The 15,939-nt window shown below is 33.6% G+C and overlaps 1 protein-coding gene and 1 long non-coding RNA gene across 6 annotated transcripts; both read right to left on the reverse strand.

Moving 5' to 3' along the window:
• Window positions 1-2,610: 2,610 nt before the first annotated feature.
• LOC110909118 lies at window positions 2,611-6,428 on the reverse strand. Of its 5 annotated transcripts, none has more exons than XR_002575169.2 (9): window positions 6,118-6,428; window positions 5,710-5,798; window positions 5,098-5,167; window positions 4,947-5,012; window positions 4,482-4,681; window positions 4,229-4,374; window positions 3,953-4,093; window positions 3,459-3,510; window positions 2,611-3,232 (listed from the first exon to the last, which is right to left on the reverse strand). It is a non-coding gene; the product is annotated as an uncharacterized LOC110909118 (long non-coding RNA). The 5 variants fall into 5 exon arrangements; XR_002575165.2 differs by having other exon boundaries at window positions 5,098-5,233; window positions 6,039-6,428; XR_002575167.2 differs by having other exon boundaries at window positions 4,623-4,681; window positions 5,098-5,233; window positions 6,118-6,427.
• Window positions 6,429-9,399: 2,971 nt separating this feature from the next.
• On the reverse strand, window positions 9,400-15,597 carry LOC110909119 (CLK4-associating serine/arginine rich protein). Its single transcript, XM_022154126.2, has 13 exons — window positions 15,246-15,597; window positions 14,131-14,169; window positions 13,886-14,034; window positions 13,614-13,689; window positions 12,523-12,802; window positions 12,327-12,436; window positions 11,548-11,595; window positions 11,265-11,459; window positions 10,972-11,073; window positions 10,232-10,362; window positions 10,010-10,154; window positions 9,780-9,920; window positions 9,400-9,689 (listed from the first exon to the last, which is right to left on the reverse strand). The coding sequence occupies exons 1-13, from the start codon at window positions 15,440-15,442 to the stop codon at window positions 9,665-9,667; spliced, it is 1,638 nt and encodes a 545-aa protein (XP_022009818.1). The 5' UTR covers window positions 15,443-15,597; the 3' UTR covers window positions 9,400-9,664.
• Between the last annotated feature and the right edge of the window lie 342 nt (window positions 15,598-15,939).

Raw genomic sequence — 15,939 nt, forward strand, 5'->3', positions numbered from 1 at the left:
TTGATGATTACTTGGTGATAAACTGTTTTAGATTTATGCTCGATCTGTTAGAGCGAATTTAAGCAGTCTACAGAAGTTAAAAAAACAAACAGTCTTCTTCTTGCAGACTGCAGAGGTTTGGTCCACCTCTTCTACTACAGATGTCTGCAGATGTGATCCGCAGACTGCAGACATTTTACCTCTGAAAAAACAAACAGCACCTAAATGTGCAAACCAATATGAACAATAAAGTTACAAATTATTATATAATATATAAAGTTTTTATAAATTTTACAACTATTAAAAAAATTAACTTATTTTACAAATTCTTTTAAAATAAGAAATGAAAAAAATAATGAAGTAAGAAATTTAAAAATAAAAAACAAAATGCAAAATCGTTGTTTGATCCATCCACCCTGTTTGGTATTCCTTGATGGCTTAGCAAGTTGCACCAAAGCAAACCATCCAATCATCCATCGAAGGATGCCAAATGAGATCACGTGTGTCCAACGATCACTTCATTGGGATACTATAGGGGGAACAAAGTGGGTAATTGCTTAAATTTCGGTGACTTTCATATTGTTTGTATTTTGTAGGTATATAATATTACTCTTCTTCATATAAACTAGTTTTCATTTATATATTAGAAACGTAGTGACAAGTATTATACGTTCATGACTTCATGTGTTTTTTTTTTAAATATAGGGTACATGATAAACAGGGACTTAGCTTTTAAGGGACGCAAGGTGCACTCGCCCCCGTATGTTTCGGTTAGTAGCGTAATATTTTCGATTTTTCGTCCGAAAAAATTATAATTATATAGGTTCGTCTCGTCAATTATTTTGCCTACAAATCCCATGTCCCAACCAAGTTTATTGTCCAAAAGATTTATAAATATTTTCGTATTGAGTTAAAAAAAATGTGAAGAACGGGCTATTAGTAAGTTTTTATAATTGTTTATAAACTTTAAGTAAATTTTGTTACTAGTTTATATATAAATCAGAGTTAAGGGTTCCTTTTATCTTAAACGTCTTAAAGGTACTTCCTGTTTATCTTAAAGGTCGTCGGGCTGAGTTTTAATTCTTCGTCTAGGTACTTACCATTTATCTCGCATCATTATAAATATTTTGGTCATTATTTTTGTTAAACAATATTTAGTTTTTTTAGTTTTATGTGTAAAAACGTGTCATTTGAATGAATGAATGAAGATTATGTAGTTTTATTTGGAGTTGTTATTTTTTGACCCGACCCGAATCGAATACCCGATCCGAACATACAACCCGAAACATAGCGATAGGAAAAAAATTTGGTCCCATTATTTTCCGTCCCCTGAAACTTTTAATCAAGTTTCAGCGACTGATGATAAAGTAAAGTATATTTTTATAAAGACTATGTTTTTGAAGAAAATGTCTTTAAGACAATAAGTATTATAGCATGCGAAATTGTTAATTATCTATGAAAGTTTCCCAGCATCAAAGTATTATAGCATGCGAAATTGTTCATATATATTTGTTAAAACGTGTTAATGCTTGCGAGACATTTGTTGGGGCCACGATATAGTTGATGAACCAACCTTTATAAGGTGTACCTTAATGTTTAGTTGAAGGATGGATTAGCTTATAATTAAAGTACCCGGAGGTGCAGTGGCAGACCTACTCTATGGGTTGGGGGCAGCTGCCTTAGTAAAAACATAAGTTAGTGTATTTTTTATGCAAAAATTTGGTTTAAGCCCATGATCGTCCCACATAAAATAAATGTTGGTCATGCCACGGCCGAGATGTAGTTCTGTATTTTGTCAAGCAACATGATACCCCTATAATAAACTTTTAGCGATACATTTATACAATGCATAGTTACGTTTCATGGTTGATGATGCACGTTATAGCTTCGTTTACGGTTGATGTTAAATGTATACATTTGCAACTACAATATAACTTACATTTTGTTTGTTAAAGGGCGTTGTGTGTGTTATGAAGGTATAAATCTTGTTTTTGCACTGTACGGTAGATGTTTTAAAGAAAAATGTTATATTTACAAAAAGAAAAAGAAAAAAAAAGTTGATTGTGATGATTATCTTATAAATATGAAAAAGAAAAGTGTCGGGAATGAAAGGGAAGTGTGAATGGTTGATGATGTGGACATGATATAAAAGGAATATCACCCATCATTTAGTTGCAATTTCATCATGTACATATCAAATGTAATATTTTTCTATGTAATCTTTAAAGGTAGTTTTTTTTGTCATCATCGGATATTTTAACTAATGACGAAATGCCTTACCTATTTATTAATAAAGCAAAATTAAAAAATGATTTACATCGAATTTAAATAATGATTTTTTTTTAATTAAGAAGCCATAACACACTAGTTGCAAGTTATTGACCACCAAAATAATAATACACGCAAGTTTGTTTGATGTGTTAATCGTGTAACAAGCTAAAATACATAAAACAGTGTTTCCACATTCAGTTGTAACTAGTTTAATACCCGTCCGGTGGACGGGTTGTTCATTGTCATAATCTCATAACTACACTTCCTTACTTTTTAAATGAAAAGATCCATGTTAAATATGATATTAAGGTGGGTTTGGTTTTTAAATGTACTTGTAACGGCAATGTGTACACAAAAGGAGAGAGAAAAAGATATAAATGTTTAAGAAACCTTTTTATTTTACAAATTTTGCGGTCAACACTTAAATTAATCAAATATATAAAGCAGAGTGTTATAGCTTACAACCCTCTAAACCCTTTGCTCTCACGTGTGTCCGTCTTCCTTTTTATCCTTGCTTCTAGCAACCCCTTCACTCTCTCAACTGTGCTTTCTAAATTCTTCATCTGTTCCATCCACATATCATGTCAGTCTCGTAAATAAATCCGTCACAACTCTAGATATACAATGCTTAATAACTACTGTTTGTAATCCCGTTGTGTATGAACAACCCGTGATCCCGCTATAGAGATCCAAACTATACGTCACGTCACTTTCTTATGTATGTGGCTATCTCGAGTTAACTATTTCATCACATATGACTTGCAATATCATCTTATCACAATAAGGGATGCCATAATTTTTTAAAGAAGATAATTTTTTTAACTGGCCCAATAAGGGATGCCATAATTGTTTTAGCTTTATTGCTAAGCAGCCATGGCACTTCAACACACAGTTGACACGATGATGTCTTTCCTTTCTTTAGGGAGAAATAGATCGTTGTCGAGGTTAAACTGTGAGCCTTTCTTTACTGGCTTCGGCTCCACTATCAATTTACAACGAATTAAAATATTAAAACATGTGGAATTTCAAGGTGAACCTTAAAATTAAGTTTTAAGAAAACCTTTTTAGAAAAATATTACGGAATATCATATAATTATCAAACAAATTGATGAGGCATAATGCAATGCCTTAAGAAACATAAATAAATAACATAGAGCTTTGACTCCAAAATATTGAGCACAAAGCATAATAGCATATGATAACCTCACCAGATATCGTATTTCAGCATGTGAACCCATCAGCTATTACTATCAATGCAACCTTCACAAACAAATCCAAATTAGAATGTTTTAAATAAAATAATTTGTTTTCTTTAACTAAAAATCAAAACCATCTTATTTAATACATTAAAATTTTATTAAACAATAAAAAAAGTTTGACACAGTATTATTGGTCAAACCAACATGAGCTGTACACAAAAAATTGACCCGTTATGACCCTAAATCGTTTTGAAACAAAAGAAACTCTCACATGTTTTCCATTTCTGCATTAGTAAATGTAAGGGCCCGTTGTAGCTTTTTAATGAAAACGCTTCAACTTCTATTGTATATAATACGAAAACGGGCCTATGATCCGGGAGTCTAATCCCAACCCGTTTGTAGCTCAGTTGCTACATCCCATACCCATATTAAAGCATACGCTCAGCACCCAGAGTTAAAGCGTCAAATTAAACAAAATATTGATTCATTAAAATAAATCATACCATGCGGGAGTACGCCTACCAACTTTAGGATCCTAGCCATAGTATTTATATAATTTTGGCTCGTATTTGTAAGTTGGTGGAAAGTTAAAGCACCTTCTTTCCACCCATCAAATGCACATCCCTTTCTAAGCTACAGAAAATCTACAAATGCATAAGGAAAAACTTAGATGCGGTTAGCTATGGATCACAATTTCCACCCAGTTACATATGAGCAGGTCAGTTCGAGTTGTATTAAAATAGGTAACGGGTCAAATGGGGAAAATCTAAGAACTTTACCTACAAATGATACGGGCCAAAGGGGGTCAAAAGTTTTCCACGTGTATTTTTAATGCATACAACTTCGTAATCTTCAGTGATGTTTCCCCATATTGAAATTAGATATTTATCTATGAACCAAAAATATTGCCAGCACATATGATTTCCTGAAAGCCACAAGGAAAGAATGATTGTTAAGATTTAAAAAAAAAAATAGTAGAGTTTCTTGTATGTAAGATAAAATAACTATAACACAAACTTAAATCCACTTAACTGAACATTATTTTGGAAGAACAAAAACTGAAAATTGAACATGGTGTCTACATTGATAATGCAATCTTTGTAGCTCGTTTGATACACAAAAAAGACATAAATTTCCAAATAAATTACAATATGATATTATCTTCTGATTTACTTTTACTAATACTCCGTCAGTCCAGCCACTATGCTTTAGCCTCTTATCTTGATATGTCTCTGCAATAAAACCCAAAACATATCACCATGGACTAAAAATTTAAATTCAAAAAACATCAATGAACACAATGTTGCGAAAGAAGATAAACATGTTAATAAGATCAATGTAAAATCCACATATGACCCTTATAAATGGATAGTTACCATATTGTTATAAAGATCCCAACTAAAGATTACCCATTTCGTATCAACAATAAACAAATTAACCGATTAAAATTTAGTTTTCATCTAATGATTTGGTTTATGTGTAAGTACGAAATCGTACCGTTGATGTTACGCCCAGTGGGATCACCGAATCCAATGCTTGAAGTGTTCAAAGCATCATCGAAATCTGCTATTGATCATCATTAGTGTCCCAAAACAAACCCACCTTGAAGATTTGTCAACCAAAAAAGAGAAAAAGAAAGAATGCATACCGAAGACAAGACCATCAAAAGGCGAGTATGATTTGATGCATACCAGTTAATACTATATGTGCCACTCCAGCTTCAGATTCCGCGGTTACACACAAAAAAAATCTTCGGTGATTCATCTGATCCTATTCTCAACCCACTGTTTACAAATTTTAAACCCATAGGAAGCCTGACTATTAACCACTAATTTGATATTTCTTTAATTTATAACATAAATTATTTCACATGAGCCATAAATACAGCAAAAGTGTAGTAATGTTTCCAGTTTACAGTTTTTCTCGGTACATAAATTGTAAACCCATACAAATCTCACAAATTATAATCAAAGAATGGAAAGAACAAACAATATGTAACCTAACTTCAAGAGCAATTATTTCATCAACATGCTTCTCAACCAAATCAACAAAATGCAAAAGTATTCTAAATCTTTAAGGTTGACGTATAAACTAATAAAATGATGAAAAAAGACATTTACTGTAAAGAAAAGCCATAGATTAGCTTACATAATAGAAACATCAAGTGGAAATTAGGTCAAACAAATTAGCAATTAATGAAGTGAAGTATACAGTAAATCAAGAAACAATGCAACAGGAGTGAAAGTTAGTTTACACTTACAATTCCTTCATTGGATGAATTGAATTGAAGATCAGAAACACCATGGATCTTAGCAGCATCGCAGACGACTTGTTTTGATTCAGAAAGCCCTAGAAGCACAAAAACATGATTACAAGTATAATGTAAGTTATACAACAGACATAAATTCTATACACATCCCGTCAAAATGACCAACAAATTCAAAATAGAAACAGATCAAGCAAACTGGAACTTAAGAAATTCAGCGGTGTAACCCTAAACTGTAATCGACAATAAAAAGACATCATCAAAACAAACAGACATCTAACAAAGTCTCTTTAATTAGGGCTTTAAGAAACATAACGGACTACCAAGAGTGAGAGAGATTGACTGTGTTCCAAGCCATGGCAGGAGAACAACCAAGACCGGACTCCGGAGAGAACGAATTACCATATTGTGGTCGTATCGCGGTGCTCACTTCTCGTAATCGTAAACCATGGTAGCGGCAGTGAACACTGGTAGTTCCTAATTTTTCAAATTTGGGCAATGGATACCAGATGATGTTGAGATGCTTGGATGAGAGAAAAAAGATTAGTTAAATGGGAAGAAGGAGCCAGAGGACGCAGATTCATGAGGTAGAAGGGGGGTTTATAAGGATGAACTTAAGCGCTTAGCCTTCAAAACTGCTAAGAACCGCCACATAGCATGAATTGGGGAGAACATGGGCAGGAAAATGTGGAGGCCAGGAAACTGCTTTGAACTGTCATTAGAGAGATTATTTTTATGAGTTTAAGTGGTTGAGATTTAATCTCAGCCAAATCCAATGGTGGATATTGATTTGAGAGTTGGTTAAACTTAATGGGTTCCATATATATATATAATTTAGAATATGTCACGCTAGGTTAGTGATCCGTGTAATACATACAGAGTGAATAAATGATACATCTATACTTACTATATAATAAAAGAAACCAATAAGAGGACACATGTCATTTATTTAAGCCATCTATTTTTTATAAATAATTTTATATAAATAATATAGACTATTTATGTTAAATAAAATATATTTTATTTTTAGGATTAATAAACTCAATATAGCTTTTAGGGAACCCATCTTAATAGTGGTTTTTAGCCGAAACAAAAGGGTCACATATATCTATGAGGCATCACGTTCAAATCAATTAAAAATAATTATAAAATTAAATTAATATAAATTTAAACAATTCATATAAGAGATAATATAATATTTTAAAATATTTATCAGATTTCAAAATTGTTTATCCTAAAATTAACAAAAGATGTACGTTAAATAAAAATATTATTCAATATTTATTGGTTTTATACTTTTATTTCCGTGTTCAACTCTCAACTCAAATACGGTAATCACTATGTTTACGTAACATTTATAATAACCATCACTGCAATCACCCCATCCATTGTATATCGGGTATATCTGTTAGTTTTTTTAAGATACAAATTTTTATTAGATTCATTCAACTCGTATAATAAACAAGGTTTTTTAAAGATATAACATTTTTATTTTTTATTATACAAAATTACATTTATGAAACTCGTGTAATACACGTGGTTTTTAAAAATATAACTTTTTTTATTACGTAATATATAAAATTAGATTTATTCAATCGATATAATACATAGGGTTTATAAAGATATAATTTTTTATTGTTTGGTATATAAAATTAGATGTGCTTAACTCGTATAACAAATGAGGTTCTTAAAAATGTAACTTTTTTCATTATTTAATATATAAAATTAAATTTACTCAACCTGTACAATACACGGGGTTCTTAAAGATATAAATTTTTTATTATTTAATATATAAAATTACATTTATTCAACCCATGTAATAAACGAGATTTCTAAATATATATTGTTTTATTATTTGCTATATAAAATTAATAAATTATATTTATTCAACTCGTGTAATAAATGAGATTTTCACAGATATATTTTTTATTATTTGGTATATAAAATTACATTTATTCAACCCGAGTAATACACGGGGTACTAATCTAGTTGTCAAATAAAAAAAAAAGATGTTCTTAATATGATATCATAATAAATGATTATTCTATGTCCCAAAAATTGAAGATTATTACCCAAAAAAGACAACAAAAAAAAAACGCCACAAGATTTATTAATCTATAACTGCTTCTCAGGAATAAAATTACATATAATGAAAAAAATAAAAGTTACAGCTATAATTCAAAACCCTCCAAACAGAAGTTGTTAAAAAAAAAGTTACAGCTATAATTCGAAACCCTCCAAGCAAAAGTTGTTAAAAAAAAGTTACAGCTATAATTCAAAACCCTCCAAATAAAGTTAACAACCTTGTTGTTTCAATACTAATAAAGTTTGATGATAGTAATGATTTTTATGATACAATTTATCAAATTAGTTGATTTTAATCTAAAAACTATGAATTCGATGGATTTTGATATTAAATCATCATACTCACTAAATCCCACCAATAGCAAAGCTAAGATAAGGTCTGAGGAGGGTAAGATGTAGACAACCTTACCTCTACCCCGTAGGAATAGATAGGCTGCTTCTAGTGAGACCTCTGGCTCGATAGTGGTTTTGCATCAAAACTTGGACATAAGGCACATAACACTCAACAATTTAGACAAATGTCGACTAGGGCATGTACCCCCTTGTCTTCCGACTATCAACACCACCACATGATGCATGATTAAGCACCCCCCCTCTTTTAACATTATTTTCACGAAATTAGTAAAATAACGTTAAAAGTAGCGCACTTTCACTTTTGCCCTCCGAGCGCCCACACATATATACATTATATGCGCATACCACAAGCAGGGCGGTATCTTTGTTTTCCCTTTATTGTACCGACGTAAGAAAACCAATTTACCCACAAAGTAAAAAAAAATGTAGATGTTTACGATCCGATTTGTCTCGTGTTAACAAAAATAATTAGCCCGAACCTCTAACTATGATTTTGAAAAAAAGAAAAAAAAACAAACCGAACCAATCGGGTTGATGGGGTCGGCTGCAACGGCATGTTACCGTTATGTAGTTAAGTGGATTTAGAATTTTCTTAGTTAAATCTAAAAAATAATAACTTGAAAAAAAACTTGTTACGGGTTTAGTTTACACAGTTGGTTCCAAGTTCCAACCGTAAACCGAATGTGGAGGCCATCAAACCGTTAAAACTGAATCGTGAACCAGAGCCTATATATCAATTTGGTCGACTTTCTTTGTTTTGGGTAGTTTAATCGGTTTTGACAGGTTACGTACACCCTAGTAAAAACAAATTAGAATATAATGCGATTAGGAAGCACCACGCCATGGCTGAGGTGGAAGAACAGTGTCCTTGCTGCGGGGTTGTATTGCAGCGCTTCTCGGTGATGAGGTGGTCTAGCATGGCTGAGGTGGAACGGTGTCCACGTTGCGAGGTTGTAGCCCCCCTCAGTGAAGAAGACAAAAGGGGTTGCAAGATGGAAGCGAGATGTGACACCCGTGTGGCTGTGAGAACAAAAAGACCATGCCCCATAGAAAGATGAATAACTAGTTGTCACTAGGCTGACGAGCGTAAGGAAGCCTATTATTATTATTATTATTTATATAATAATTTGATAATACTAATATTAACTTTATTAACAATATTACTATATATAAATTATGATAAAAGTAATTAAACTCTATATATATTATGTTATATATCGAAATATCAATTATAAGTAAATATAATAGCTAAATAATTAATAACAAGCTAGACTCAAAAAATAAAGCTCTAAACGAGTCGAGCTCAAGCTCGAGTTAAGCTAGGCTCGTTTACACACCTACATAACTACAAATTTAATGTCACATAGCGGCAACCATACGAAATTAAGTTATAAAACACATCCAGCAGATAATAACACAAAAGTCTTGCTGTGAAATAACCACTTGATACAAAAGCCATAAAAGAATCTGTCACGGCTCATATCACATTATGCAACTTGAAAGCACCCTATTAATACTTGGATCGGCTTCTCACCCTGCAAAATTTGGCCAGAATTCATTTTCCTTTACTTCAATAATAGCTTCTTTTGAACAAAATTATACACAAGAAACTACATTGCTGATACCTTGGGGACCGTGAGTGGGAGATAGAACGCGAGCGGGCCCGCACAGGGGTCACAGATCGAGACCTGGACCTGGACCTGGACCGTGAATTACGTCTTCTAGAACTTCTGCCCCTACTTGGACTTCTACTGCGCCTGTATCGTCTGAAAATTCACACACATCATACATTGGATTTTAGCTAAACGACTATATTTCCAACCTTTAAAGCTTAAATGCAATGGTTAGATACCACCTTGGAGGCGAGCGACTATAACTTCTGCTTCGGCTTCGGCTCCGGTGCCTGTATCTGCTTAGTCTGCTAGTTTCTGCAAGTTTCTCAAGCCTCTGCCTCTCTTGTTCTCTTTTCTTAGCCATTTCAGCAGCAGTATCTTTCTTGACTGTAAAAAACATCTAAATCATCAAGACAAACTTCAAACAAATTAACATTGTTGACAACAAACAGAATAACATATACTTTGCTTATTTAGCTGTTTGCTCATAATCCGCTTAAGTCGCTCTTGAGGTGTTTCTTTTTTCTCCTTCTGTTGTTTAACGAGGCTTCCACTACCCGAAGGCTTGCTTAACTTTGCTAATCCTGAGGAAGATCTGCAGATTCATAACAAGGAATATAAGTATGTTCCGTATTGTAAATTTTGAAGCTAAAAGTAAGGCTGCAAGTGAACTGTCCGGCGGGAAGTTCGTTTGTGATCGTTCGTTTATTAAATGAACGAACACGAACAAATTTCGTTCGTTTAGTTAAACGAACAAACATGAAGAGAGGCCGCGTTCATTCATTTATGTTCATGAACGTTCAGTAACTTGTTCGTTTGTGTTCAATAGTTCGTTAGTGGTTTTTTATTTTTATATTATATTTAAATTTAAATACTTTAAAATTCTGACAAATAAAAATTTTAATAAGTATCAATGTAGTATGTATTCTGGTCATGAATGCTTATTTGTGTTCGTTTGTTTTCATTTGTGTTCATGAACATTAGTTTGTGTTTATGAACGTTCGTTACCTACAATTAACAAACAAACCTGAACAAATTCATTTCCTTAACAAACGAACCCGAACAAAAAAAAACTCGTTCGGTAAGTGTTCCTAAACAGTTCATGAACACATATATTTCCTTAACGAGCGAACAAGAACAACGTCATGTTCATGTTCGTTCAGTTCGTTTGCAGCCCTAGCTAAAAGCAGAAAAAAGAACGTACCCGGGAGACGGTTTTGACAATTTGGCACTCCTTTCACCGTCAACCGATACACCAGACGCAGGATCGATATGCAACGCTTCAAGAATTTGACCAGACGACGGCCTGCAGAAAAGCAGAAGCGTTAGAATGAAAGCCACCTCACATTCTCAGTTTCTCACCGCCTAAAAAACGTAAGAGACTACGATAAAAAGATGAAAGAATAAGCTTATTATGAAAGAGGTGAGATAAGCTGCAGCAGAGAAAGACTGTCGAATCGAATGTAGCTATGCAATAATTAGTAAAAATGCTCCGACCGGTTCAATGCACCAACTTGGGACGGAGGAGATGATGGCGGAGTGTATCCAGCAAGCTTCGGTCCGTCATCATCCGCCGAGCCCCCGAATTCTGTGATGTATTCTATTTTTGGTGCCCTTGGATTACTCCGGTGACTATCGTCAGACTGACCACGACCGTGCCGCCTTGAACTTGATGGAGAGTAAGACCGAGATCTGAAAGTCAACATGTTAGCGTCATTTCAAAGTTCCTATAATAAGTCGCTTTCAAGTTTTAATACTACAAATTATTCTAGAAATTCACCTTCTAGAGCGTGAATAAGCTTCGTATGTTGGACTTCTTCTAGACTCTCTGCAAACAATTAAATGATTTATAGTTGACTATATGACTACATCACATTGCATCAGAGCCACTAACAGAATAAAATTTTCAACTAGCAGATTTTATGGTAATGCATAGGGGTGTGCACGGTTTGGTTCAGTTTTTGGGTAAAACCGTAACCGAAATGTTCGGTTTTTGGTTATTGAGAACCGTTTGTTCGTTTTTTTTCTAGTTTAAGTAACAGTTCGGTTCGGTTTGGTTTTTTCAGTTTTTGGAACAAAATTACGTAAGATTCAAAAATTAAAAGCATAATCCAAGATTCAAGAATCTTTCTTAGATACTTAAATTTGAGTTATTATATTTAACCTTTTTAATATATATTGTTCACATAAACCTATCCTTCTAATCTACTTTTATGTTTCGCCAAAGTTTTTATTAAGACATTTTCTTTTATAATACTTTAAGAATCATTTAATTTGTATGTTAAATTTTGTTATTTCTTGTAGGCAATGGATAATTTCAAAGATAGACAAACGTGTTAATGTTTTTATTATAAATACTTAACATTCAAGAATAAAACTAATAATTCCTAAATCAATATGCAACAAACATTAAAAAAAGACTTTTTAGGTTATTCGGTTCGATTTTTTTCAATTTTAAAAAATGTAAAACCATAACTGAATCGTAAATTTCGGTTCAGTTTTCCGGGTCGGTTAAATCGGGTTTTTCGGTTTTCTGCTCACCCGTAGTAAAGCATGTACCTGTATGGATCATGATGAAGCACTCGACTTCCAGACATCCGTGCTGATTCTCTCTCTCTTTCCCTTTCTATTTGAGAAGCTTTTCTTCTTTCTTTACGACTCAGTTTCCTCTATCGTTCAAAATGAGAAATTTAAGCGAAAATAGATAACTTTTTAAATAAATAATTCAGGTTTAGATATATCGATTGACACATACAATTGCAGGATCTCCCTTCACAATTTCTTTTTGTCTCCTTTCTTCTTCCTTGGCTTTTTTATCCATGTACACAAGCCATCCGTACCTCTTCACTCCAAATTCTTTCGCAATTACATCCATTCCTTCATCATTGCTATCATCACTGTTGAATTCCTCTTCATCCACATCATCATCGTCGTCGTCGTCATCATCAGAATCTTCGTCTTTCACATCCCCATCATACGAAAACCCCACTTGTGAATACGAACCCTTGTTTGCTGGAGCTTGGGCCGATTTAGACCTACCAAATATATTACAACCCAAACTAAGTAAAAACGAATAGGCCTGTAAATGAACCGAACAAACACGAACGAAGACATGTTCATGTTCGTTCATTTAACTTTAACCGAACACAAACATAAAATCGAACATATTTTTTTGTTCATGTTTGTTTATTAAGAAAATGGGCATGCTCGTGTTCATTTATGTTCATTCGTTTAAAACCTAAACAAACAGTTCACAAACGTAAACGAACATAAACAAACAAACATAAAGGAACATGATTCAACAAACAATAAACAACACAAATGAATATAATTTAAGAAACATAAATGAACATAAAGTATTTTTTTTTATTTAAGTTAGTGATTAATTAAGATTAATTCCATTGAAAACCCCATTTTTATTACTAAAAAGCCCAATTACCAATTAGTCATATTTGTATAAGTAGTTAAAAAGTTCCTTTTATGTTCAATATTAATATAAATAAATATAAATAACTACTTACGTATTTAAATTGAAACGAACAAACGTAAATAAACAAACATAAATGAACAAACATGAACGAACATAAACGGAAATTCACAAACATAAATGAACGAAGAAACATGTGTTCATGTTCGTTCATTTAATTAAATGAACAAAAAATTGCGTTCGTGTCCATTCGTATATTAAATAAAGGAACATAAACGAACTTCCCGCCGAACAAGTTCACGAACAGTTCATGAACGTTCAGTTCATTTACAGGCTTAAAAACGAAGACAAAAAAGTCCGAAGTTGAAACTATCCCTTGTTAAAGATTATTTAAACGTGTTTGAAGAAGAATGAGAAACCTGTCTAATCCAAGTAAAGCAGCAGTTTTAGCCTCCATTTCTTGGTTAACATGATGTAGACCTTCCTCGTCGCTAACTGTTAATAGACAACAGCGGCTTGTAAAATATGCATTGAAATAAGAAATAATACCACCTTATGGTAAGGACTCGTTAAAGTTTGCCAGGTCATTGTTGTAGACTGCCTTGTCACTAACAGTAGATGTCTAAGATGACGTTAAATTTTTTAAGTGAATAATTTAAAACATGATCATCAAACTGAAAGAAGTACCGACATCCTCTACGTCGATGCTTAATTAAATCCCGGTAACGCTCAAAACTAACAAACTCTTCTAATTCTTCTTCTTCTTCGGTCTTCTCAGTGACACGAAAACGTCTAGAATCAGGATCTCGTATAAAATCAAGAAGAGCACGACCATCAAATCTACAAAAACAAATTTAAAACTAATTAGTGAGACGACCAATGAACCTTCACAAATTGTCAAAAAATTACAAAAAGAAAGGATTAGAAATCCAGTACCTGTCTATCATAACGTCCTGTTTCCCATTCCATGGGATCCTAGTACAAGTAAAGCAAAAAATCAAGATTTCAATGAAACAGAGAAACTAAACAAGTAGTTCCCGCAATGAAATTAAAAAATAGTAGAATCAGCTCAGAAGAGAGGCCAATATGTCTCTACAATCATATAAAATTATAAAGTCCACAACAGTCAACAGTTCCAAGACGGAATTGAAGTTTTCCGATAAAAGCTAGTATGAGCAGTTAAGCGCTCAGAATAACAGAGAGTAATGTTCGTGTAGCAACCAACATGAAAATTTGTAAAACAAAAATTGACATAGGTTGCATTTCAATAATCATGTAATTCAACTTATTCAGAGAAATAAACAAATTGTCGCTTTCCACTCATTAAGATGCCTAGGAGCATAGTTAGCACTGGGGCAACATTTTCTGACGCTACACAAAAATAATCAGGTCTCGGGTTGTCGTATCTAACCCGTTTATTCAAAGGGGTCGTATTTGGGTTGACTTGTCTAATAAAATGGGTCGTGTTCAGGTTGACTAGCTTAACTCATTTAATTAAACATATCAGCCTACCCGTATATAACATGTTTAACCCACATTTTACAACCCACCAGCGACCAGCCCGATAAATACGCCTACAACTTGATTAGTAGCACATGTAGATACATGCGTAATGCGTTAAACAGGTCGTGTTCAGGCTACACAGTTTTAAGTGTGTGCAGACTAGGTTTGACGTTTTTTACACGAGCATAAATGTAGGTCGTATTGAACAATTCAACCCATCGATCCGAAAACCCTTAAGACACCCTCAGTTGACATCTTTTAGAGTATGGTTGATCAAAGTAGGCCAACCAAATGCCATAATGACAATGGACCTTAACTATGACTTTGTTCTGGTAACTTAATCAATTAAATTAGGTCATCATCATATCGCTCCATGTTCCTCTATTTTCAACCTGAATTTCCTACGGCTCTATAACAGGAATTACAAAACAATTTCACTGTACAGAATAATCTGACTTAAGCTACAATTATCAAAACATCTACCTAACCTAAAATAAACAAATAACAAATTAACTGAAGGCGTCATATTATTCAACAAAGAAACATACAGTCCTTGCTGATCTTCGGTGGCTTGATAGAGGCCATCGTCACGATAGACACGACAACGAGAGCCTGTGACCTGTATGGATTGTTGTGGATCACCGCGGCGCTTGGCTAGATACACCGCTCGCCTCTGCGCCCTCTTCCGAGCCGCGTCCATCATGTCATGGACCTTCCGTTCCGACCGACGAGCCTCGTGCCACATCGTCGATTGATTGATTCGGTTGCAGATAAATGAACACCCTGTATGAATGGAAACCTAATGCCCAAAACGCTGTGAATAGAAGAATAAACGTTGTTAAGAAACTCGAAAGTAGAAATATGATTTTTGCTGATAGGTCCCTGTAAAATGTACGACTCTGTATAATTAATTGTCTGTCATATTTTGGATTTACTTGTCTACTTTTTTTTTTTCTTTTCTTTTAACGAAATATTAAGTGCATTGTCATTGAACACCATACATATTCTATACTTTGAGAATATGCTGTATGCATATCTCACGAGTGATATGATGATTTAGTTGTGTTGAATGCGCTAACTCATTTCAGTTGTGTTAGGGGATAAGGAGTGGGGGGCGGCAAAACGAAATCACCGATGCGGCAATGGGTGGTAAACCAATGCCAACCCATTTGCCACTTCCATGTTTGACGAAAATGTTGAGAAATCGGTGAGCCAACACCGATGCGGCAAAGGGAAGAAGGA

The sequence above is a fragment of the Helianthus annuus genome, chromosome 14 (genome assembly GCF_002127325.2).
Source record: "Helianthus annuus cultivar XRQ/B chromosome 14, HanXRQr2.0-SUNRISE, whole genome shotgun sequence".
Taxonomy (NCBI): domain Eukaryota; kingdom Viridiplantae; phylum Streptophyta; class Magnoliopsida; order Asterales; family Asteraceae; genus Helianthus; species Helianthus annuus.

Excerpts from the sequence above, each read along its gene's own strand:
- LOC110909119 (XM_022154126.2), bottom strand. The coding sequence starts at position 15,442 with ATGTGGCACGAGGCTCGTCGGTCGGAACGGAAGGTCCATGACATGATG. Across the intron at positions 11,074-11,264 it reads CAAGTTGGTGCATTGAACCG|GCCGTCGTCTGGTCAAATTC; the intron begins GTCGGAGCATTT and ends GCTTTTCTGCAG. Across the intron at positions 9,921-10,009 it reads TATAGTCGCTCGCCTCCAAG|ACGATACAGGCGCAGTAGAA; the intron begins GTGGTATCTAAC and ends GTGAATTTTCAG.